Source organism: Macaca fascicularis, chromosome 3, assembly GCF_037993035.2.
Source record: "Macaca fascicularis isolate 582-1 chromosome 3, T2T-MFA8v1.1".
NCBI lineage: Eukaryota > Metazoa > Chordata > Mammalia > Primates > Cercopithecidae > Macaca > Macaca fascicularis.
Window position 1 is genome coordinate 89,892,540 of NC_088377.1, and position 24,380 is coordinate 89,916,919.

General features: G+C 36.6%; 1 protein-coding gene across 10 annotated transcripts in view; it reads right to left on the reverse strand.

Annotated features, from left to right (window-relative positions):
• Nucleotides 1-24,380, reverse strand: part of SUGCT (succinyl-CoA:glutarate-CoA transferase) — a 752,487-nt gene that overhangs the window by 383,199 nt on the left and 344,908 nt on the right. For all 10 annotated transcript variants that reach the window (XR_010585693.1, XR_010585692.1, XM_065542089.1 and 7 more), the window contains one exon: nt 20,561-20,658. Coding sequence is in view for 8 of the 10 variants with exons in the window: in XM_065542089.1 (XP_065398161.1) it covers nt 20,561-20,658 (98 nt within the window). In the remaining 2 variants the exon portion in view is untranslated. The remainder of the gene's footprint in view (nt 1-20,560; nt 20,659-24,380) is intronic.

Sequence of the window (24,380 nt, forward strand, 5' to 3'; positions counted from 1 at the left end):
TTCCCAATTTCAAAATAGATCACAAAACTACAATAATCAAAACAAATCAATGGAACAGAATAGAGAGTCCAGAAATAAATCCATGCATCTACAGTGAAATGATCATCACAGGGATGCCATGAACATAGAATAGGGAAGAGACAATCTCTTCAATAAATGGTGGTGAGAAAACTATATATCCACAAGCAGAAGAAAGAAATTTGACCTGTATCTGACACTGTATACAAAAATCAACTCACAATGGATTAAAGATTAAAACATAACACATAAAACCATATAACTAATAGAAAAAAAATGGGAGGAAATTTCTTAATATTGGCCTGGGAAACAATTTTTTAGATTATGGCCATAAAAGCCTGACAACAAAAGCAAAAATAGACAAATGAGATTATATCAAACTAAAAAGTCTCTGTACAACAAAGAAAATGATCAATTGAGTGAAGAGATGATGTACAGAATGAGAGAAAATATTTACAAACCATATATTTAAGGGATAGTCTTCCAAAATATATAAGGAACTAATACATCTCCATAGCAAATATAAATAAATAACCCAATGTGAAAATAAGCAAATGACTTGAATTAGCATTTCATAAAAGAAGACATACAAATGACCAACAGATATATAAAAAGGTGTTCAACTTCGCTATTACCAGGGAAATATTAATCATACTCACAGGGAGCTATCACCTCAAATCTCTTATAATGACTGCTATCAGAAAAAAATAACAAGTGTGGTAGGGACATAGAGAAAAGGGAATGCTTCTCACTGTTGGTGGAAATGTAAATTGGCACAGCCATTTTGACAAACAGGGAAGCTGCTCAAAAATTAGAAATAGAACTACTTTGTCATTCAGCCACCTCAATTCTAGGTATACAGTCATACATCACTTAACACAGAAATGCACTGCTAAGTAATTCATCATGTAAGAACAAGTACATAGAGTGTACTTACGCAAACCTAGATGGAACAGCCTACCACACACCTAGGTTATAAGCTATAGTCTATTGCTGCTAGGCTACAAACCGGTACAGCATGTTATTGTATGAATACTGTATGTCTAAACATATCTAAACAAAGAAAAGAAACAATAAAAATTCATTCTTATACTCTTATGGGACCGCTATGCTACATTCAGACTGTCATTGATTGAAACGTTGTTATGTGGTACATGACTATATACCCAAAATATATGAACCAGTACCTCAGGGAGATATCTTCACTCCCATGTTCATTTCAGCATGCTTAACAAAATCCAAGATATGAAAACAACCTAAGCAACTGTCTATCAGTGGATAAACAGATAAAGAAAATAAGGTGGACATTCATACATGTGTGTGTGAGTATATATGTACACATACACACACACAGTGGACTATCATTCAGTCATAAAAAATAAAGAAATTCTGACATTTGCTGAAACACAGATGAACCCAGAGGACAATATATAAAGTTAAATAAGCTAGACACAGAAAGACAAATACTATATGACCTCATATATATGTGGAACTCCATATATATCGAATAGATTTTATTTGACATTATATAGTATATTAACATGGATTAGATTAATATTAGATTTGATTATGGGAGGGGGATATGTTGGTCAAGGGGTACAAAGTTTCCGTTATGAGGACAAATACGTTCTGGAGATGTAGTAAACAATGTGACTGCAGTTAACGATACTTTATTCTGTACTTGAAATTTGCCAAAAGCTTAGATCTTCAGTTACTACACACACAAAAACAGTGTTAACCAGCTGCAGTGAAAAATGTGTAAATTAGCTTGATTGTGGTGATTACTTCAAAATGCATATGTACATCAAATCATCACACTGCACACCTTAAGTATATACAATATTTGTTAAATACATCTTTAAAAAAAACCAGCAATGCATCTTTAAATAGGTGAGCCAGCATTTGTCTCCATCATGATCACACAGTATTTTAAGTCTTTAAGCCTTAGTTTCATCATCAATAAAAAGCACATAATGATGATTCCTATCTCGCACAAGTTTCATGAAGGTTAAGTAAAATAGATGTGATGTAAACTAAAGTCTTATTTTTGTGCCTGGCACATGGTAGTAAGTACTAGATAGAAATTAGGAGGCCAGACATGGTGGCTCATGCCCATAATTCCAGTGCTTTGGGGGGCTGAGGAGGGAGGATCACTTGAGGCCAGGAGTTCGAGACAAGGCTAGGCAACAAAGCAAGACCCTGTCTTCAGAAAAAAAATTGTAAAAAATCAGCCAGGCATGGTGGCATATGCCTGTAATGCCTGTAGTCCCAATTACTCAGTAGGCTTGGGCAGGAAGATCCCTTGAGCCCAAGAGTTTGAAGCTGTGATTGCAACCTCTGCCCACTAACCTGGGCAACACAGCAGGAACCTCTCTCCTAAAGGGGGAAAAAAAAAGCCCAAAAATAATTTGTTGGGGATGCCATTGTCAGATTTCTTGCCCTAAAATCTATTTGTTCTCTATTGACATACTGGAAAGATTAATAATGAAGCTAAAGTCACTTCAACTGCACATTCAGACTCTAAGCAATATTATCAAACATAATCTAAATTCAAGTATATGGTAATGGAAAGCAACATGCCAGAATATACAAGCCTACAACTTCTCTTTGATTTTTCTGTTTTGAAACCCTATTTTTAATATGTCCCCACTGAATTTAATTTAAACTTATTAAAATAAAGAAATTTTCAAATGAAGCATAAAAATTTACTGCTTTACATTTACCCATTTTCTCATTTGCTGCCTTCCATGCATAAATTAGTCTTACGAATGGAAACATTATTTTCTAACTGTACACAATAAGGAAGAGAGGCATAAGATAGTAAACGTTATTTTTTATTCCAAAAGATTCCAAAGGTAGAATAAATTTTACCGACAATGTCATTCCACCCGAGGAACCCAGAAGAGAGGTAATGCAACCCTCTTCTGCATGTATACAGCACAGGAAGTGCTCTTCCAGGAAATACTACTATGTTCGGAAGGAAGTCACTTTTGGAAATCTCTAAATAAGACTCCAGCTCCCCAGGCTTGCTGCTCTCTGTCCATCCTCCCTAACCCCACCCAGACTAGTGTTGTTTCAGTTAAATTACTCATTTTCTTTAAATAACTCCTAAAGATGATATCTCTATTTACAGAACTATCACTCAAATAATTCAAATATGTTATAAATATTAATCTATAATACAATATGATAATAAAATCCAATAAAATTGGACTTGAGGATGTTATCTTTCCTATACATATAGCATTATTATGAGAAATGTGGAAGTAATTTATCTCAAATACTGTTTCCCTATATTAATTGAAGAATAAACACATTAAGGCTAAGATGATTGCTCTCATTTGCAAAAATTAGTTTGAATGTTGTTTGTGATATTAAAAATCGACATTTGGCTGGACGCGGTGGCTCACACCTATAATCCCAGCACTTTGGGAGGGCGAGGAGGGCAGACCACTTGAGGCCAGGAGTTTGAGACCAGCCTGGCCAACATGGAGGAACCCCATCTCTACTAAAAATACAAAAATTATCTGGGCGTGGTATCATGTGCTTGTAGTCCCAGGAGGACTCCAAGTACAGGGACTACTCAGGAGGCCGAGGCAGGAGAATCTCTTGAACCTGGGAGGTGGAGGTTGGAGTGAGGCAAGATTGTGCCACTGCACTCCAGCCCTGCCAACAGAGCGAGACTCTCTCAAAAAAAAAAAAAAAAGAATTAGAACTATAAATCTTTTAATTCAGTTTGATTGAATCATTCCATTTGCACAGTAATATTCAATATAATAATATTCTCATGACAATAACATTCTAATAATAAAAATTTTTAATGCCCTAAATGCCAAAAAAGAAAAACCAAAATCCCTTAGTATACTTTGAAATATTTATACAACCGGATAGTATATGAGCCAATTAAAGCAAAAAATATAGCCAATGTACACAAAATACTTGATACCATATACACAAAGAATGTTAAGCAAATGCAAAAACAGAACTCACAATTGTATGTGCATATGATTATATCTAACTATGCATATACATACTCCAAAAACAATTTGTAAAGAAATTTTTTACCTCATCATCATATATTTTTTTCCTCAACAGTTTCCAAATCCTTTAAAAAAATGGCAGATGATTAAAGCAGTCTCATGGCTTGATAGAGAGTATGCGGCATTCCACTAACTGTAAGCACTGTGGGGCAGGAAACAGCCTCAGTTGTTCCCTGTTCCACATAGCCTTGCACCAGAACAGAGCCTGACATTTGACAGCTGATATTTTTATGGCATATACTATGTGTCAGGCACTGTTTTAAGTACTTTACATAGACATAGTCATAGACATAGACAGACATAGACATAGACAAAGACATAGACAGACATAGACACAGACATACACATAGACATTTAATCCCTATAACATAAGTACTATTATCATCCCCATTTTATATACAAGGGGCCTGAAGCACAGAGGCGTTTAAATGATTTACCAACATGACAGAGTCAGCAAGAGCCAGGATTAAAACTGAGACAGTATGAGCCCCAGAATCCATGCTCTTACCACCCCAACCCACCCTGCTATACCACCTCAATAAAAGAGGAGGTGAGCAATAAAGGGTGGATGAATTTTAGGATGGATGGATGGATGAATGAAACAACCAATTGATGGATTGATAGATATTTTGATAGACTGATTTATAGATCAATTATTTGGGTTCACTCTCTCTGAAACTGAGAAAGGAAACTGACTTAGTAGTGAGCACCTCTCTGCTCTGACACTCTGCTAGGTGCTTTCACATATTTCTTACTGAATCATAGTAACAATCCTGTAATATGCCTCATATTGCCTCGTTTTGAAGATGTGGAAACTGGATTTTGTAAATTTGATGTTAATTCCTGGAAAAATCCTGGGATTCGAAATGATGCCTCGCAGAGTTCAAGCTCAATACTCGTTGAAAGAAAGATTGTAAAGTACTCTTTTGAAATTTAGAAAAGGAAATAGTAAGAATTAGTCACCAATATGGTTTCCTTAAAGCAAATAATGCCAAGCCAATCTCATTTTCTTTTTTGCTTGGTTTTAAACAGGTATATGAGGGATACACTATGGACAAAGTATTCCTGGATTTCACCAAAGGTACTAACAAGGTTATTCAAAATATCTTTGTGAATAAGATGGAGAAATGTAGTTTGCATAATGACACAAATGTGTGAATTTGAAGGCAGTCAAATAATACAACCAGAGATTTCAGTTTCAATCTCAGGTAGTGAGAATGGTGTCTATTGCTGAACCCAAACAAGGACTTGGATGATGTCATGTTGGTCAGATTTGTGAAAAACAAGAAGCTAGCGGAGACCACAATCATGTTGGTTTAAACAAAGATGATTTTATTTTAAACAGAGTGAATAAAAAATTTACTTTATAATGAAGGCACAGGAGAAATGAGGTTCAGGAACTGTCAGGGTTTTCTTTAAAAGATGATTTAGTGGTGGGCACCTAATGCAAATCAACGTGGCACATAGCTTCCAAAAAGAGTGAAAACTTAAAACTTCATTAAGGGAACTGTTACTCAAGACAAGTTAACTAACATCACACTGTGCTGCTGCCCTGGCAGACCCCTACAACATGTAGTACTTATCAAGTGCTTGCTATGTGCCAGGCACTCTACTGTATTCACACATTTAATTCTCTCGACAATTTTAAAGATAGGAATTACTATTATATGCCCATTATCCCCAATTTACAGATGAAAAAACTCTGAAACACAGGAGTAAACTTTTACTCAAGTAAAAGTTAGGTTTTTACCTATCCTGTCAGCCACCCAAGGACTCTTACCCACCCGATCAGCCACCCTTGGACTCCAGGCACCAAATTATAAAACTAGACCATTTGCAATAAATTCTGAGTGAGTTCCTAAATTAATTTCTTTTTGGATATGCCCCAAGGGAGTTACTTGCATTCAAACATGTAACTCAAACTGAGCTGGCAAATTAGAAAACAATTACTCATCCTTGGTTAAATCATGCCACCATTTTTTTCAAAATCCTCTTACTGCATTTGTGGATCACAGTCACACTCTTCTAACTTTAAGAGGACTTTTGGGAGGGGGTCAAAACTACTATCAGTAACTCAGTCATGCAGGGGTGCTACTTACCTATAGAAGGAACATTTCAGACTCAGACACACCTTAGGCTTAGAAACATGGAGTGGGAAAAATAAACGCTACTTAAGAGAGTATACTAAATGCAATCTTAACTTTTAACTTTAAGGCACTGAAAAATAATATTTCAATCAAATATTACATTCAACTACTATTGCTATTGGGATAAAGTGATATATTTAGTAAAAATAATGTAACCAGCTATCATAAAATGATTGACATTTCTCAAATGTACAGCTTTTGCATGTGCATGTTGCTTTAAGATGCTTCATATGGTTACTGTTAAAATAAGTATGTAAGATTTATTGAACAAAACAGTAAACAACCACAAAAAGCATGCATAAATTGTTAGTGGATTCGGCTACTTATGGCAGAAGTCATTGGTGGACTGTGTCTCATCAGAACATTCACTCTCCCACTGAAAAATGAAACATTTTGTAATATACAAACAAGAAACATGGTTCTTTTCCCTCTTACTGAGTTTATACTTTCCTTCCCATAGAAAAATCAAAGAAAGAAAAATATACAAATTTTTCAATGCATTTGTAAGGAAGAAAACTACAACTGAAAATAAGTCAATTGTATAACACATTATTATAAGAATTTAGCCATTTCTCCTGAGTAACATAAAAGCTAGAAAATACTCAAAGACACATGTGACACTGATATTCACACAAGTGAAAGTCAAGAACATGAATTAGTAACAGAAGTCATTTCCATAAATAGTATTTATTTCTTACTTATATTTTGACCTCTATATTCTGTGCCATTATGGGCTCTCAATGACTAAAGGCTACAAATAAAATTGCTGATAGTGCTCATCAGCTATGTCAGATCCCTGAGTTTATTATTATTATTAAAATTGCTGATAGTGCTCATCAGCTATGTCAGATCCCTGAGTTTATTATTATTATTATTATTATTATAGGCAATATATGGTTTGCTCTCTTAAAAATGGATGTATATTCCAAAGATATTTGTTAGCTTCATCAATTTATTGATTACTGAGATGTTCACATTAAAAACGTGGAAAACAGTTAGAAACATAAAGGTGTGAAACAATTACCTATAATTCTATGGAGAGACAACCATGGTTAATATTAGCTTTACTTCCTTCTTTGGTGCTATTCCTTTATGTGATTGCTAGAATAGTTTATAACTGTGCCTTTAAATTAGTATGATATAATAAGCATTCCCCACACAACGAAAAATATGTGGCAAATTTAATTTTTAGTGAATACAGAATATTCCAAAATAAGTTTTTACTTGTTTCTCTAATGCCAGATGTGTATGTGCTTTGTGCTATTTCATGATTGTGAACAACTCTGCAATTGTGTACTTATCATTGTCTTTATCTTGATTCCTCTAAAGACATTTACCCAGGACTCCAAGAATGAATATTTCAAAATAGAATTATCGAGTCACTAAGAATGACACTTTAAGGCTCTATATGCCTATTGAGCAATTGCTTTTTGCACAGCAGGGAATGAACCTGTATGTCTTACTATGCCTTAGGCAACACTAATTATTATTCATTTTTATAAGTATTTGAGTGATTAAAAAGAGAAAAACATGTTTCAGCCATTTTATTTGGTTATATTTAATTTCTAGTAAGACAATATTTTTCATACATGAATTTGACCTTATGTTTTCAGCTTTTGTGAAGTATTTCAAGTTAATACATTGAAGTTGTTATAATTTTTTACTCACCTATTTTAATAGTCTCTTTGTAAAATAACTACTATTACCAGTAGTTATTCTTGGAAATATATTCCCCACCTTATATTTTCAATTTATTTATGTTGCTTTAACATTAGAGTTGTTCTACTATATAGCAGGGATTGTTATCTCCAGTACTTAAAAAACAATTTCATGTATACTTGAAGATAAACTTTAGAATTTGTTAAATTCTGAAGATAATCCTGTTGAAATGGTGTTCTGAATTCTGTGAAAGTTAATATGAGAAAATTGTACATCTTCACTATGATATTGAGTCTTCCTAGCCAAGAAAGTTGTATAGGTTTTGTGTATGTAAGCCCCATACACATCTTGTTACTGTTATCCCTAGACACATTATATTTCATGCTGCTGTTAACTATGCATAGAATCTCTTCTCCATTACATTTTCAATTATATAGGCAAGTACACTGATTTCATATTTGGTCAGATGCTTAACTCTATAACTTGTATAGAGTTTAAAATTTTATTTTAAATATTATTATTTTAATATTATATTTAGTATTTTAGTACTTTTTTTAGTCTAAGAAATATAACCATTTAAGTAAACAACGTGTACTTGTTAGTGTGCATTCAGAGACCCATTTTATCCTCTATTTTAGATAACAGAATGTTAAATTATATACAATTATGTTTTTCACAATTTCTCTCTCACTTTCTCATAATTCCAAATTTCTGTGTTTTAGAGCATGTTTGTATACTTTGATGTGTTTAAAAAGTAAGTTGAAACCAACAATTACTCCTATTTTTCAAATACATTATCTACCAACGGCCACCAAAAAGGGCCAATCCTGGAGCCACGAAGATCCAGGCCAGCATTTTGATTTTCCTTTTTTGTTTCCGTTCATTAAATTGAACAGAGTACTGAGACTTAAATAAACTCAGACATTCCAATGTCTGGATTTTTTCTCTTTCCAAAGTTAGCAAATGAGAAAAGAAAAACAATTCACAATAGAGGAAAGAAAAATCATTTAAAAAGGAAAATGTAAATTTATAAATTTAGAGATTTAAGTTGTGTACATATGATTCTGTGTGTGACAGAGAGAGAAAGACAGAAAGAGAGAGAGAAAGAGAGAGACAGAGACAGAGACAGAGACAGAGACAGAGACAGAGATAGAGCCTGTTCACTTAGTTTCTTTTCCTAGCCAGGAATATTGTAAACATAAAATGTGAAGTTAGAGAAAAGGAGAATAAGCAATTATTCTGTGAGAGCTATGGAAAAGACATTAATAATCAGAAGATTCCAATCTGAGCCTCATCAATGAGCTATGTGAACTGGGGAAAACATGTTAAACTAGAACTAAGGTAGGTACCGTCAGGCGATGGAAGCAGTGAGCAACATGCCAAAACTACTGCGGATTGTCCAGGTGAGGATGGCCAGAAGCAGCTGGTCAACAAGGAATGATCCAGAATGCTAAACAGCTGGTGGAAATCAGGACTCAGCAGGGATGTCAGCTGTCAGCACTGGGAGAGAGGTGGAGTCAGCCCTTACTAGAAACATCAGTTGATGCAAAATCAAAGACTCAAGGAAGGTCCATGCTGGAGAGCCAAAGCTAAGAGGAGATAAGAATAGAACCCAAGTGGGCAAAGTACAGAGCAGAACTCAGTCTGACCCAAAGGCAAGCAGGAAATTGGGCAGGACAGGAATGAGTCAGGGAGTCCGAGGAGCAAACCAGATTTGACTGAGTCAAACTCCAGATTCTCCATCCAATTCCAAAGTCAAGAGCGAAACAAGGTCAGCCAGAAAAGTCTGGAGAACTGTACCTTCCCCCTCCCAAAAAAGAAGGCCTTTAGCATTGACTTGTGGAGTCTTCCACCACTTTTCAAGGGATCTTTGGCCTATGATTCTATTAATTCTAAGTTCTTACACTTAGGAAGGGGTTAAATATGATGATATCCAAACTTCTATCCAGCTCCCCAAGTGTTTAGGACTCTAACATTCTATAAATCTAAAAATACACATTAAGTTCCAATGGAGAAACGAGGGTATTAAATGTTTTATCCAGGGAAACAGAGTTTACTGGACTCCCTCCCACCACCATCATCCCCTCCATATACAAACATATAAATATCCCACAACCACCACCTAATTCTTCCTCCTAAAAGGTAGTGTGGAATGGTTTATAGCCCTCTTGGAAAAAAAAAACAAAAAACAAAAAAAAAAAACTGAGATGACATTCCATTCCATCCTGACTCACTTAAAGACATCATTTGATTCTCAGTCACAAAGAATTCTCCTAACAGGGTGGAAAAAGCCTTGGTCACGAGGAGATTGCCTGGAGTTGCAGTGGTTCCCTTTGCATTCTCTAAGCCAAAGGGATGCTTTCCAGAGTTGTGTTTCTTTCTTTCTTTTACCCTCCAGGCTGATTTTATAGTAACAAAACACAGCCACTTAAATCTATCTCCAAACAACCAACATTCAGAAAATGTACCACATAAAATATAGACATTTTACAAGGGACCATCTATTAGCTGATAATGGCAGCACTGCCAAGGAATGCATAAGAAAACAAATGTGACCCTCACCAAACGTCAGATCCATTTATCCAAATTAGCCCCTCTGCAGTGAATGCCATGATATGATTCAAAGAATTATGAGGGGTTGGGAGGAGGTTACAATAAACTAAATATGTAAGTTGAGGATACATATAAAGCTTATGAAATGCAGCCTCATAAGATGTTAATAGAAGTCAGAAAAAAAAAGTTGGCAGAAGAGATTTTAAAATGTGATCATATGGAAAAAAGAATATTAGACCAACACAAAAAGTTTCAGAGGGCGAAAACAATAAGTTTCTCTATGTATATTAAAAACGTGTAGATATGGGAGAGTGGAGGGTTGCCAGGTGGAGAGAAACGTGGAATTCATCGGATTTAAAAGACACTTCCATAACCTCCCAGCCCTGGGCAAATGTGTCAGGAAGGGGATCTTCATCTCTGGGACTCCTGACTGCTCTCAGCTTCTCATTTCGTCCCTCTTCACTCACCTTAAGCAGCCAGTATTTGGATGATTTCTCTGTTTTCTCCACATTAAAATCCAAACTGAGGCAAAGATCTGGGAAAATATATTTACACGAAGGAATCAGAGTTCAAGCTTTAACCCTCCCTGTGCTGTTTGAAACTTAAGAGTATAAAGACTTTTAACCCACCCCCACTCCCCCACAAAATCTTTAACTGTAAAACCTTTGAAATCAGCAAACTATGTGTAAGGAAGAATTAAATTCCATGGAATAAAGTTCCTTCCATGCCTTCTAAATTGTATTATATAGGTAACCACTGATAAAAATCCTCCCTGTTCTCTAAAAAACCTTGTGCTCAATAAAGCCTTCATGCAAGTAAGTGAAATCCAACTAGGACTGTAATACATCATACCCATTTATTGTTTAATTTTAAAACAGTTCAAAGTGTGAAAAGCGGAGTAGAGGCAGAAAGATGGGGTAGGCCAGAAAAGGAAGGAGGGAGGAATAAAATTGAGGATTTAGGAAAGGGGGAAAGGCCAAGGAAGATGACACAGATGTTAGAAATTAAACACGAGAAAATAAAAAATGAGGAAATTACAGATAGTACTTAACTTAAAAGTCAACAGTTTTCAGGAAGGCTAGAGATACCAAATAAAACAGTGAAAAACGTACACATAAAAATGGCACAGGGAAGTCATGGGTGTATTTTACTAAAGTGCTTAAAGATACAGGCTGAAGCTTTTCATGGAGGCTATTAAGACAGGATAGCAATTAAGGAACACACAAAAAGTGTTTCATTAGTTATGAAAGTATAGACACAAATGCAAGGAATAACTCAAGTGGAGTGTTCACAAATTCTAAATTCATTACCCGCAATGCAAAAAAGTATCTCTTGAAAGGGAATAGAATAGGGGCTATTAAGGTACTCTTTCAGTTAAAAAAAAAAAAAAGAAAGAAAATGAGCACTATTAATAGTCTTAATTAGGAAATTAGTACAAAATAAAATGTATCCCTAAGTCCTATGAGCTATTTCTATTTTTTCAAAAAGTTGAATAAATTATTTATCCACCTACAACAAGGCCACGCAGGCTAATGAAAATGTCATGCTTTGCTTTTGGTAGAAGTAAATTGCTACTATAATACTAGTCATATCATCCTTATTAGGATGTCTGATTGGCAGTTAAAAATAACTTTCCTAAACACAAATTGTGAAAGTTGAGTCTTATAATAATTACAGTTTGGCAGAAAAAAAATCTTAGAAATAAGGTTCATGAATTTAAAACTATTACATAACTTGCTAAAGCAAACAATTGGGGAACTAAAGTTTATGATTTTCCAGGATTAAGATCTTCCTTAGATGGATCCCAAAAATGGAAAGAATGAATAAGACCTAGTATTTGCTAGCACAACAGAGTAGCTACAGTAAAATATAATTTCATTGTACACTTCTAAATAACTAAAAGAATATAACTAGATTGTTGAGACACAAAGGATAAATGTGTGGGCTGATGGATACCCCTATCTACCATGATATGATTATTACACATTGCATGCCTGTATCAAAATATCTCATGCTACCCATAAATTTATAGATGTACACTATGTACTCCTAAAATTAAAACTTTTTTAAAAAAAGATTTTCCTCAAATAGGCTGAGTACTGCTGCACGGTCAAACTGTGCTGGCTGTTTTCATGCCTGTTCTGTGTTTGTTGTTGTTGTTTGTTTGTTTGTTTGTTTTTCTTAGCGTCTCACTCTGTCTCCAGGCTGGAGTGCAGTGGCACGATCTTGGCTCACTGCAACCTCCGCCTCCCAGGTTCAGGCGACTCCCCTACCTCGGCCTCCCAAGTTGCTGGGACTACAGGTGTGCACTATTTTTTTGTATTTTAGTAGAGATGGGGTTTCACCGTGTTAGGCAGGATGGTATTGATCTCCTGACCTTGTGATCCACCTGCCTCGGCCTCCCAAAGTGCTGGGATTACAGGCATGAGCCACCGTGCCCGGCCCGTCTGTTCTGTTTTTTAATCCTCTTTGTGATGTAGGTATTTTTACGTGTATGATATATGAGAACCTGAAGCTCAAGGCTGATCACTGAAAGACTAGGATCTCAAATTCAGATCTTCTGATATTCTCTGACCATGAGACAGATTCTCTAGTTCATTCAAAGTCCTCAGCTACCACTGCTCTTTTCTGTTTTGTAGAACCTGTCATCATGGATTCTTGTTTTCTCCCTTTGGCCAGTTCTGCCATACTTGGATAACTTGCCCATCATTGCTTCACATGTTCACTTGCCCATCATTGCTTCACATGTTCACTAACTGAGAGAACACTTATTGAGTGCCAATAGGTGCTAGAAATAAAAATCCAAAAGATATATTCTCTGCCATAAGAAATTCACTGTCTTGTCAAGGAGGAAGAGAAGTAAATGACTGATGACAGCCAGGTGGGGTAAATGCTGTGATGCAGCGACACAGGAGGGGCTGCTCGAAATAGACTAGTGAGACCGGAAAAGCTCCTAAAACTTGTGCTTATTTTAAAGGACTGATAGCAGGTAGTGAGACAAAGAAGTTCCATCATTTGAGTGCCAAATAATGAGCATGTGGGGAAACATGGAGGACTGAAAGACCAGACCACATTAAAAGTAGTAGCACTGGGCTCTGTGTGACCCAGGCAAGGCTGACACGGTGGGAGGTGCATGTGTTCAGGTAAAATGGTTTGAACTTTATCCTTCAAGCTATAGAAACAAGGCACGGTGACTCAGCCCTGTAATCCCAGCACTTCGGGAGGCCGGAGCTGGAGAATTATCTGAAGCCAGGAGTTCAAGAACAGCCAAAGCAACATAGGGAAACCCCACTCCCCCACCCCACCAACCATCTTTCTAAAAAATTTATATTTTAAATTAGGCAGGCATGGTGGCTTGCACCTGTAATCTTAGCTACGTGGGAGACTGAAGCAGGAGGATTACTTGAGCCTAGGAAAAGGCTAAAGTGAACTACGATCACACTACTGCACTCTAGTCTGGGTGACAGAGTGAGACCTTGTCTCAAAAAAAAGTAATATTTTTGAAAGGTGTAGAGAGCCCCAGAAGGACCTAGCCAGGGCAGTGAAATGGTCATATTGGCTTAAGAGTGCCAAGATGTCAGTTTTTTTACATTGACATTCAGTATAGGGACCTTTGAAGTTACAATTGCTCCATCAAGAGCCAAGAAATGTTCCAGGTCCAATTCTCCAATATTTTGTATAAATCTATTCAAAATAATTTGATACAAAATTTTGAAAATGATCAAATTAGAGAAAAGTAACTAAAAAACTTATTTTTTTTTTTTTTTTTTTTTTTTTTTTTTTTTTTTTGTGAGACAGAGTCTTGCTCTGTCACCCAGGCTGGAGTGTGGTGGCGTGATCTTGGCTCACTGCAACCTCCACCTCCTGGGTTGAAGCGATTCTCCTTCCTCAGCCTCTTAAGTAGCTACAGGCACCTGCCACCACACCCAGCTAATTTTTGTATTTTTAGTAGAGATAGGGTTTCACCATGTTGGCCAGCCTGGTCTCGAACTCCTGACCTCAAGTGATCTGCCTGCCTCAGCCTCCCAGAGTGCTAGGATTACAGGTGTGAACCACTGTGCCCAACCAGCCACTGCACCCAGCCTAAACGCTTGATTCAATTCAACAAATACTTGTTTGGCTGATATAGGGCATTTAACTCCACAATGCAGTAAACTGAAAATAAGTAAACAGACAATTAACAATCAAAAACTTAATTTAAGAAAAAAACTGAATCATTCAAAACCAAAAATATTTATTTTACTAAAGGAATTGCCATGGTATTTTAAAAGGTGAACTTATTTAATGCTGTTAGTTTTATTTATGATGACATAATGTAAACAACTTTTTACAAATGTCTTCACTAGGACTAAATTGACATATACTTGCTTTACATGTGTAACATTTTTCCAAAAGCAGTTTAAAAATTGTCATCTGCATCTCTCCAAACTACAGATAGTCCTTAACTTATGAAGGTGTTATGTCCCAATAAAACTATCATTAAATTGTAAATATCATAAGTCAAAAATGCATTTAATACACCTAACCTACCAAACTGAGAGCTGCAGCTCACTGCTGCCACACAGCATCACAACAGAGTATTTTGCTGCATATATGGCTACCCTGGAAAAATATCCAAATTCACAGCATGGTTTCTTTCCCAAAGTAGCTGGGACTATAGGCACATGCCACCAGGGCCAGTTAAATTTTTTATTTTAATTTTTGTAGCGACATAGGGTCTTGCTGTGTTGTCCAGGCTCACAGTACAGTTTCTAATGAATGTGTATCACTTCACCACATGGCAAATTAAAAAAATTGTAAGTCAAATAGAATTGTAAGCTGGGGACCATCTGTACTTCTTTTCTTCTCCCATGATTTTATTTTCATGCTACAAAAGTACACTCACATCAATATTTCCTTCTTTCAAATTTTCCTTCACCTGCCTAATTCTGTTTATCCTTCAAGATTTATCTTAGATGGCACCATCTTCAGGAAGCCTTCCCTGATTTCCCAGATTAAAGGAGTTGCTCCGTTTCTGGGCTCCCCAATCCACTGTGCATATGATTACCTGGGTAATTTCCACACTCTACTTAAATCAATGCTTTCTGGAAATAGTTTATTTTCCTAATTAGACTATGAACTCCTTAAAAGCCCAGGCTTCATCTTTCAGCTCTGCATCTGCAGGACAAGGGTACACAGTCAGTGGCCAATAAATGTTGGTGAAGAGAGGAAGAGAGAGGGAATAAAATAAATTTTATGTCTATTTTCTCCATCAATTCTCTTCTCCTTCATCCTCATGTCATGTCTTCCTATTACTTCTCTCCAAACACTAATACATCATCTTTATCCTTCTCTTCCTAGTTTCAATTCACAACTTGCAATATCTCTCTTGGGGTCCTAACTATTGCAAAAATGCTGATCTGGTGTGTGAGTAGCACAGGTTTCACAGTTTGTTGCTCCTTAGCATTGCAAAGAAGAGGATTGTTTTATCTGGCGCTGGATTAGTCTCCATTATATCTCCTCTTCTGTTTTAGCTAGGGATTTTTAACATGATTGAGTTTTACCTAGTTTTCAATGTTAGCAGCTGGGTAAACATACTTTCTGCAACACCCTGGATAAAATGGCAAACTCCAGGGGAAAGTCTTCTACCTTTAGATTAATAAAAAAGACTTGCTCACAGCCCTGGCTGGGGAATAGTAACACCTGAGAACATTTGAGGGGAATTGTGTGTGCTGGCTGTGGAAAACGCAGCTGATGACCAAAACAGGCAGCTGCCGTCCTGAGCAAGGCTGACCGCCCTCAGAGAGTAGCTTCAAACTGTACTTAGCAAGAATAACAGACAAGTGAGGTAAGTGACTGACAACTCTGGTAGGTACTTCCAAAAAAGCCTGCACTTTTCATAGGAGAATCACCTGATTCTAAAAAACATAAATGAAGGCTTACAAGGGACAGGGAGGGGAGTACTCAAAAATTGCTCAGGGAAAATACTTTGGAAGGAAGATTTTGAAACACAATAGGAAATTCACGTGTATATTTACAAGCGCCAACTTCGTAAAAATCCATGAATGCTTCTGTTTTCACTGTCTTCAAATTGGGTACAAAGGAGGAGAAACCTTTTTAAAACAAATACAGTGAGTTCATCATTCCTAGAGTTTGTTTTTAAACTTATCTGCTGTGCAAATTCACTCTCATGAATCCCTCCATATTTTTACATGTTTTAAAGATTTTCTAAAATAAAAATATCAGGCAAGGAAAGTATCTATAAGTATTAAAGGAAAGTGCTTGTGATGTAAGGTTTAATAGAAGACAACAGGCAAAAACACGATAGACTCACATGGTAAAGTCGATTATCTGTGAGTGGCTACAGTTACTAAAACTATGTTTTTACTATGGAAATGACTGGCAAACCACATTTAAAAAATTGGAGCATGTATATCAACATGTTGAAAAAATACAATAAATGAGTAACAGGCACAGTCTGTAACTGCAATACTTTTGCAAAATAGAAATTTTTAAAAAGTGGTTATTATGAAAAATATGGAAAACTAACTTCTTAGGCTCACTGAAACAAAAGTGTTAAGGAATAGTTCAAAAATAACCACTACAATGTCTTCTAGAAAGTCTGCAATGGTTACCAAATGAAAATTCAGGAGGGCAAGGATTCTTTACTGTATTTTACTGCTATATTACTAGTGCTCAGAACAGTTCATGGCACACAGTAGGTGTTCGATAAATGCTTGTTGAATACGTGAGAGACTGAATAAATGGAGGAGAAGCATAGACCATTTCAACCTAGCCCTCTGGTCTCTCCAGGTAAGAAACAGGGTCTTCCTGACTCCATGTTGCTGAAATGCTTTGACCTCTCCTCTACTAGGTAGAGCACTCCCTCCCTTGATGCTCTCTCTTCAAGTTAAAGAGAAAAAAGTTGCTAATAAGCAAATCCATTTTATGCACCCCCCACAAAAAAAAATGCTTTATTTCACAAGTTTAATAAACTACTTTGTCATAAAGGCTTTCATTATTTCATGACACGATCTGCCTGCCATGGGCTCCCACTCTCTCTGAACCAACCTAACACCCCTCTTCTCTTGCTCCCCCAGATCCAAGCACACTGTCCTCTGAGTTACTCCATAAACTCTGCCTGGAATGCATCTCCCAGATGCCTGCCAGCCTCCTTCAGACATTTTCTCTCATTTCTTGTAGGATTCTGCTCAAATGTCACTTCCACAGAAAAGCCCTCTGTGACCAGGCTAAATGAAAAACCCAGCTTCACACTTAACTTCTGGCATTCTTCCTTGTCCTGGCCTGCATTATTTTTCATGGATACACTTGGTCTGTTTCATTCACTTCTCTATCCCCAACGCTTGCAACAGTGCCTACTACACAGTTAGTGCTCAATAAATATTTCTTGAGTGCATAAACAAACAAGGACACAGTCATATTTTATGTGCCACTTCAGGGAGGCAATATGAGAGATGAAAAAGGTGTTACATTTTGAATCCCATTTCTAACTATTCACTATGTGCCTGACCTGGAGACCACCTCCCTAAATGTCAGAATTTTCATATCAAATAGTAACACTTATTTGGCATGTACTTGGCAGCCACCAAAGGCTGGTTCCACCCCTTCCTTTCTCCCTGGCTCCTTTTTTGTGGCTGTGAGCTAATGTAACACTTTTGTTAGGAAATAAAATGCCTGCAAGTTCTGAGGTGACTGTGCAATGTGTGTGCTGAGCAAGACAAGAATGTTGAGAAGGCCCTGGAGCAGTATCATTCATAATGACAACCAACATTGATTGTACTTCCGTTTGACAAGGGACAAAGCACAAAAAGGACAACCTTCTTTTCTAAAGGTGCCATCATCTGACTGGGAACAGAGGCTTCTAGAACTGGCCTTGAAACATGACTAAGTTTCAGAATAGTGGTAATCCTGAGAAGCATTTCAGAGAGGAAACTAAACCAATAGGGAGGGTGACTATAGCAGGGATATCCTTTGGAAACATGTTAGAAGAGTGGACAGGAAAGGTGATGTCAGATTATGGAAGACCCTGCATGCCAGGCTGGAGGCTATGTCTAATCATGTAATTTATGAAGCACCACTAATATTTTTGAATACTGGAAAAACAGAATCATATAATGAAAATGACAAATTTTAAAGAACCTGTAGAGACTTCTCAAAGCCAAGCACTAAACAATACTAATGATCCCAGTGCTATTTGTTTGGAAAAATAAATGATAAGCTTATAAACTGGAATGAATCAATATTCTAATTCTAATCTTCCCAGATCATCACTATTTGAACTACCTTGGAGGAGAAGAGACATGCTAGAAAAGACTTGGAGAACTGCAACCCATAAGAAAGTACCAAAAAATGTCAGCGCACTAGCAGAAGAGAGCACAAAAGCTAGCCTCCAAGCAGCCAAGGGCTCTATCTGTGGTCTGTGTTTTAACAGCAGTACAAATGATGATGTGACCTCCTTATGAAATTTCCTCTCCTAGGACTACCCCCTCCCCCAATCCAGTCTCTTCCTTGCACATTGATTCCTTACTTATTGTTAAGTCTGAACAAAAATTTAACAATCTTACGAATACCAAAATGCTGAAACTTCTACTTCTGTATATAAAAGAACAGAAAGAAGAAGGTTGCAGATTATCTAACTCACACCAAAGAGGGAAAATGGAAATGAGTATGTTACAGATGCTACTAAAAGTCATTCCACAGTTGAACTCCATTACAGAATTTAACAAGGAATAAAAGTTTTAAAACATAGGAAACCAATCTAGGTATCATATTTTCCTTGGGATCTACTCTTCTTGCAGCATGGTCATGATTTATTCAGATTATCAAAGAGCTTCTGATAAGGTTCTCACAAGTGGTTATTATTGAAACTTGGTAACCATAGTGTGAAAGGAAAAAGTTTTATCAATTAACTATATTAATTACAAATGATTGAGAGGCATAGAGGCAAAAAGAAGAAATAAATGGGCAATTCTCATGTGGAGAAAAGTTAGTCATTGAGGGCTCTGGGGCTTCGCGGTAGAATCAGAGTTATATTTAACCAGGGACACCCAGTTCTCCTTCCCCCATTCTGTGTCTATCAGTCCCACAACACACAGTCCCTCTATTGATGTGAACAGCATTTGGCACATGGAAAAGATACACGCAGTGTTTAAAATCACAAAAGTGTTTAAAGTTACAAAAGTATTTCAAATCCAGGAAATAGAAAATAGATAGATGAATGTTGATTCAGATATTCCTACAGACATCCCCAAATACAAAGACAACAAAAATAAAAACAACAGCAGAATTTTAGTTCTTATAACTTTGATGTATACTACATAGAAACACATGAGCCTTTTCAAAAGACTGGATATGGTATTTAAACAAAATTACCTAATCTATTGGCATGATGAGAGCAAATTTTCAATAGAAGAAAAATTTATGTGGGCATTTCGATCCACAAAAGCCACAAAGCCTATTTGTACAGATTCAGAAGACATGTAAAGGCAAACAAAAAGTGAAACTGACATGGAACAGTAAGAATAATTACTTTTTTTCAGACAAACTTGAAAAATTGGTACAGGTATTACAAATAAATAACCTGACATTAATGGAAAAATTTGGCATTTGCAAAGATCCAGAAATAACATCATGATTCACAGGAGTGGCTCAGAAATGCAAACCAACTCTTGGTTTCACCTCTCTTTGCCTTGTTTTCCTTACATGTAAAATGGAAATAACAGAACTTACCTCACAGGATGATTATGAGAATTAAATGAGATAATGTATCTAAAGCATTTAACACAGTGAAAGTATGAAATAATGTTAAATTATTATTGTTGTTGTTGTATTTATGAAAAACTAAACCCAAACAGCTACAGGACACAGAGAAACAACCTAATTCAAGTCATGGTGACTTTCTTATTTATATCATTGTTATGACTCAGTACTTAACAAAGCATATAAAATGTGTTCAAGTGCTTCTAAACAAACAAACAAAAAAAAAAACCCGCAGCTTTAAAATCTCTCCACTAGCCAGTTTTGTAAAATGGAAGAGAATTACAAATTGATCTCAAATAAGCCAAGAAAAAAACCCACAAAACACCAGATAAATGCTTATCATATATTAATTCTTAAATGGATGAATACAAGATCCAAACTTACCGTTCAGATAATATTTTAATAAGCTCTTTTCTATTCTGTACCCGAAGGTGGTTAGTTTTATACTTGGAGTCATCAATCAACTCAGGCAAATCCAAGATCTAAAAGGGAAAAATAATTTTCAAGTATAAGAAGTAGATTGTTCTTGTACCTGCCTCTGGGTGCCAGTGTTCAGGTCTTGTCTCTCCCTTCTCAAGAACATTCCTTGCTGGTCTTTATGCCCCTCAACAAGGACATATGGAGGGAACAAGCACACAGTTAGGATGGATCATGCTGGTGAAAGGGTCTGTCATTCATAAGAGGCTTTTACTACATTTAAGCAAATATTCTTCCATATAGGAGAACAGCAAAAGATCCCCATAAGTCTTATGCCAAATATGAGAATATAGGAAACATGTTATCAGATTACCATAGAAAAAAAATCTTGTTTAGAGGAAATAGGGAGAGAGATGCCAAACTGGGTAAAACAGACCAAATTTTAAAAACCAATATCATAAGTGCATACCTACATGTATCTTGTATACAGTCAACATGCACCTTGTAGATATATTCACTTATTTATTCCACATGTAAATAAAATACTGTGATCTTCCCAGGTTGTCCTATGCAAAATGTTCTAAAAGCTGCTAAAATAAAGTAAAAGCAAATACGTTTGCCCAAATTCTCACCATTTAAACAATAGCAAATTAAAAGATCTTCTTCTTATAGAAATATCACTATTTTTTATTAATATATCTCCCTGAAGTAATACCAACTAGAAATGCTTTTATAGATTTCCTCTTTTGCTCCTCCTCAATAAGGGGAAAATCTATCTTGCAAGTCCCTTTGGACAACGTTCAATGTTAACAAGACTATAATGAAAGTACCAAGTGGATTTGGAATGGGAAAGTTTTACAAAGACTGTGTAGAGGCAGTGCTTGGCAGTTGTGTTGGAAAGTTACAAGGAGCATTTACAGCCTGGGGGCAGGCCATGCGGCCTACAGAAAGCTTCATTGTCTTTATTAATGTATTTACAAAGGAGAGAGAAGTGAAGAAGATTCCCCTGAGTAAAGAGACCATCTCAGTGGTGTAATTTCTTTCACATGTTTCAGTTATTTCCTTTAGGAATAATAAAGACAGCATTAATCTCCCAGATTTTAAAAACCAACACCACATACAGCACCCTTTCTAGAAATCTCCCTGTCACAACACCTGATCCAAGAATTGGCCTCAAGCCTTGTCTAGCAGTTAGACACCCTCCCTCCCTAAGAGTGAATAAGTCATTCCAAAAAAAAAAAGCAAGTGTCTTCACTAAGTCACAGGTTAAATTTACAAACTTGGCCTTACCCAAAAAGCACCATCAGCAACAAAAAATTACACAGTGACCACACTTAAGGGTAACTGGAATGCCCATGTGTCCACTGTATTTGACTTAATGGGACTCTTTTCTGTTTCAAAGATGGTGTGAAATTGTTGGCCAAAGTAATAATCCTTCCATCTTCAACTATGCCAGCTAACATTCAAAATGTTTCTAGAGAGACAGCTTCAAGGACTGTGATCATAACTATTATTTTGGAGCTTAAATTTAAAAAGAGTGCTGCCTGGAATAAAACAAAACAACGTACATGAAAATGCTTGACATATTAAGCAGTAAATAAATGTGAAGTATTCCAACTAGGTACTGTTTCCCCCAAAAGAATTTTTTTTTTTTTGAGACAGAGTCTCACACTGTTGCCCAGGCTGGAGTGCAGTGGCACGATCTCAGCTCACTGCAACCTCCGCCTCCCAGATTCAACGGATTCTCCTGCCTCAGCCTCCTGAGTAGCTGGGATTACAGGCATGCATGCCATCATGCCCGACTAATTTTTTGGATTTTTAGTAGAGACAGGTTTTCACCATGTTGGTCAGGCTTGTCTTGAACTCCTGACATCAAACAACCCACCCACTTCAGCATCCCAAAATGCTGGGATTACAGGCATGAACCACAGAGTCTGGCCAGAAATTTTTAAAAAGCATATATTGGTTCAAACAAGAAAGGAGGGAGGGTTCCGCAAAAAAAAAAATGAAGAGACATTGGCAAAAACAAAAAGAAAGAAAATAACAAAACACCATAAACTGAGTGACAAGCATTTTCTAAAAAGGGGAAAAGAGAGAAAAAATAATGAAGACCCATGATAATAAAAACTGCAAGTGTTTTAACATGCCTGTCATCTAAAGCCCCCCTTATAGCAAAAACCAAAATCCTTAAGATAGTCTGAAAAGTTCTACACGATATGGTGCTATTACCTCTCTAACATCACCTCTTACCATGCCCTCCTCCCTTGCTCATTGCTGCAGCCATTTCATCTTCTTGCTGGACTAGGAACATGTCTATTCCACTTCAGCCTCAGGAGTTTTAAAATAGCTATTCCTTTGCTTGGAACATCTTCCACCAGACATCTAGTCGACTGGCTCCTCCTTTCCTTTGTTGAGTCGACTCAAATTCAACTTCTTAATGCAACTACCCTGATTACCCTACCCCCACCACAGGCCACCCCACCCCACTCAACACTGACTCCCCTGATTCCCTCTTCCCTTGCCCATTTTTTCCCATAATATTTATCACCTAACATATTTATCATGTTTATTACTCCATATCTGTCTGCCCTGCTAAAATGTAAGCTTCACAAAGTCAAAATATTTTAAATGTTTTGTTCACTGGTATAGCCCAAATGCTGACAACACATTCTTCAACTGACAAGCTCACAGATAAACAATGTGAACACTTCCAGGTGTATGATATTTCAGACATTATTTTTTGCATATACCTTATTCCATTGTGTCTAAAATCACTTTTTAGCTGCAGCCAGGCACGGTGGCTCATGCCTATAATCCCAGCACTTTTGGGAGGCCGAAGCGGGTGGATCACCTGAGGTCAGGAGTTGGAGACCAACCTGGCCAACATGGTGAAACTGCATCTCTACTACAAATACAACAATTAGCCGGGCATGACAGTGGGTGCCTGTAATCCCAGCTACTCAGGGGGCCGAGGCACAAGAATCATTTGAACCCAGGAGGCAGAGGTTGCTGTGAGCCAAGATCACACCACTGCACTCCAGCCTGGGCAACAGTGTGAGACTCCATCTCATAAATAAAAATAAATAAATAAAATATATAGGTGCTTCTTAAAAGCTATATGGTCTCTTGAAAGAGTTGTTTGTCAGGAGAAAATTATGAAGAGTTGTCATTGACTGTAAGTCATAATGTTCATATACACCGCCATCACTTTATGTGCATTACTGATACAACACATGTTAAGTTTAATTGCCATTTAAAATGGCATCCAGTATAATAGAAAATATAACTCAGTACTGAAATAAAAGATCTTTGCATATGCAGGAAGGTGCAGAAACAGAGAATCACTTGCAGCATAAGAACTACTGGAATTTAGTTTTTAGATAAAGGAAAAGGCAACATCTCTCTCGTGAAATGTGAGGTTTCACAATTTCTCAACAAATTCAGATCATCTGATCTTCCCTCTGCCGGTATAAATGTTAAATAAGTATTTGCACAAGAATTTGTTGCAAACGAGTTTTCTGAGATGACAAAAATTGGTCCATAATTAATATAGCCCCACTCCAGCTTTCTTTTCATTAGCGTTTGCACCTTTTGTTTGTGTTTGTATATTTTTCCATCCTCTTACTTTAACTTGACAGTATCATTATATTTGATGTGAATTTCAAATATGCATTGGACAGCATAGAGTTGGGTCATTTTTTTCTGACAACTTGTTTTAATTCATAATATTAAGATCATTCACATTTAATGTTATTCATATTTTTGAATGAATTAGATCTATCAGTTT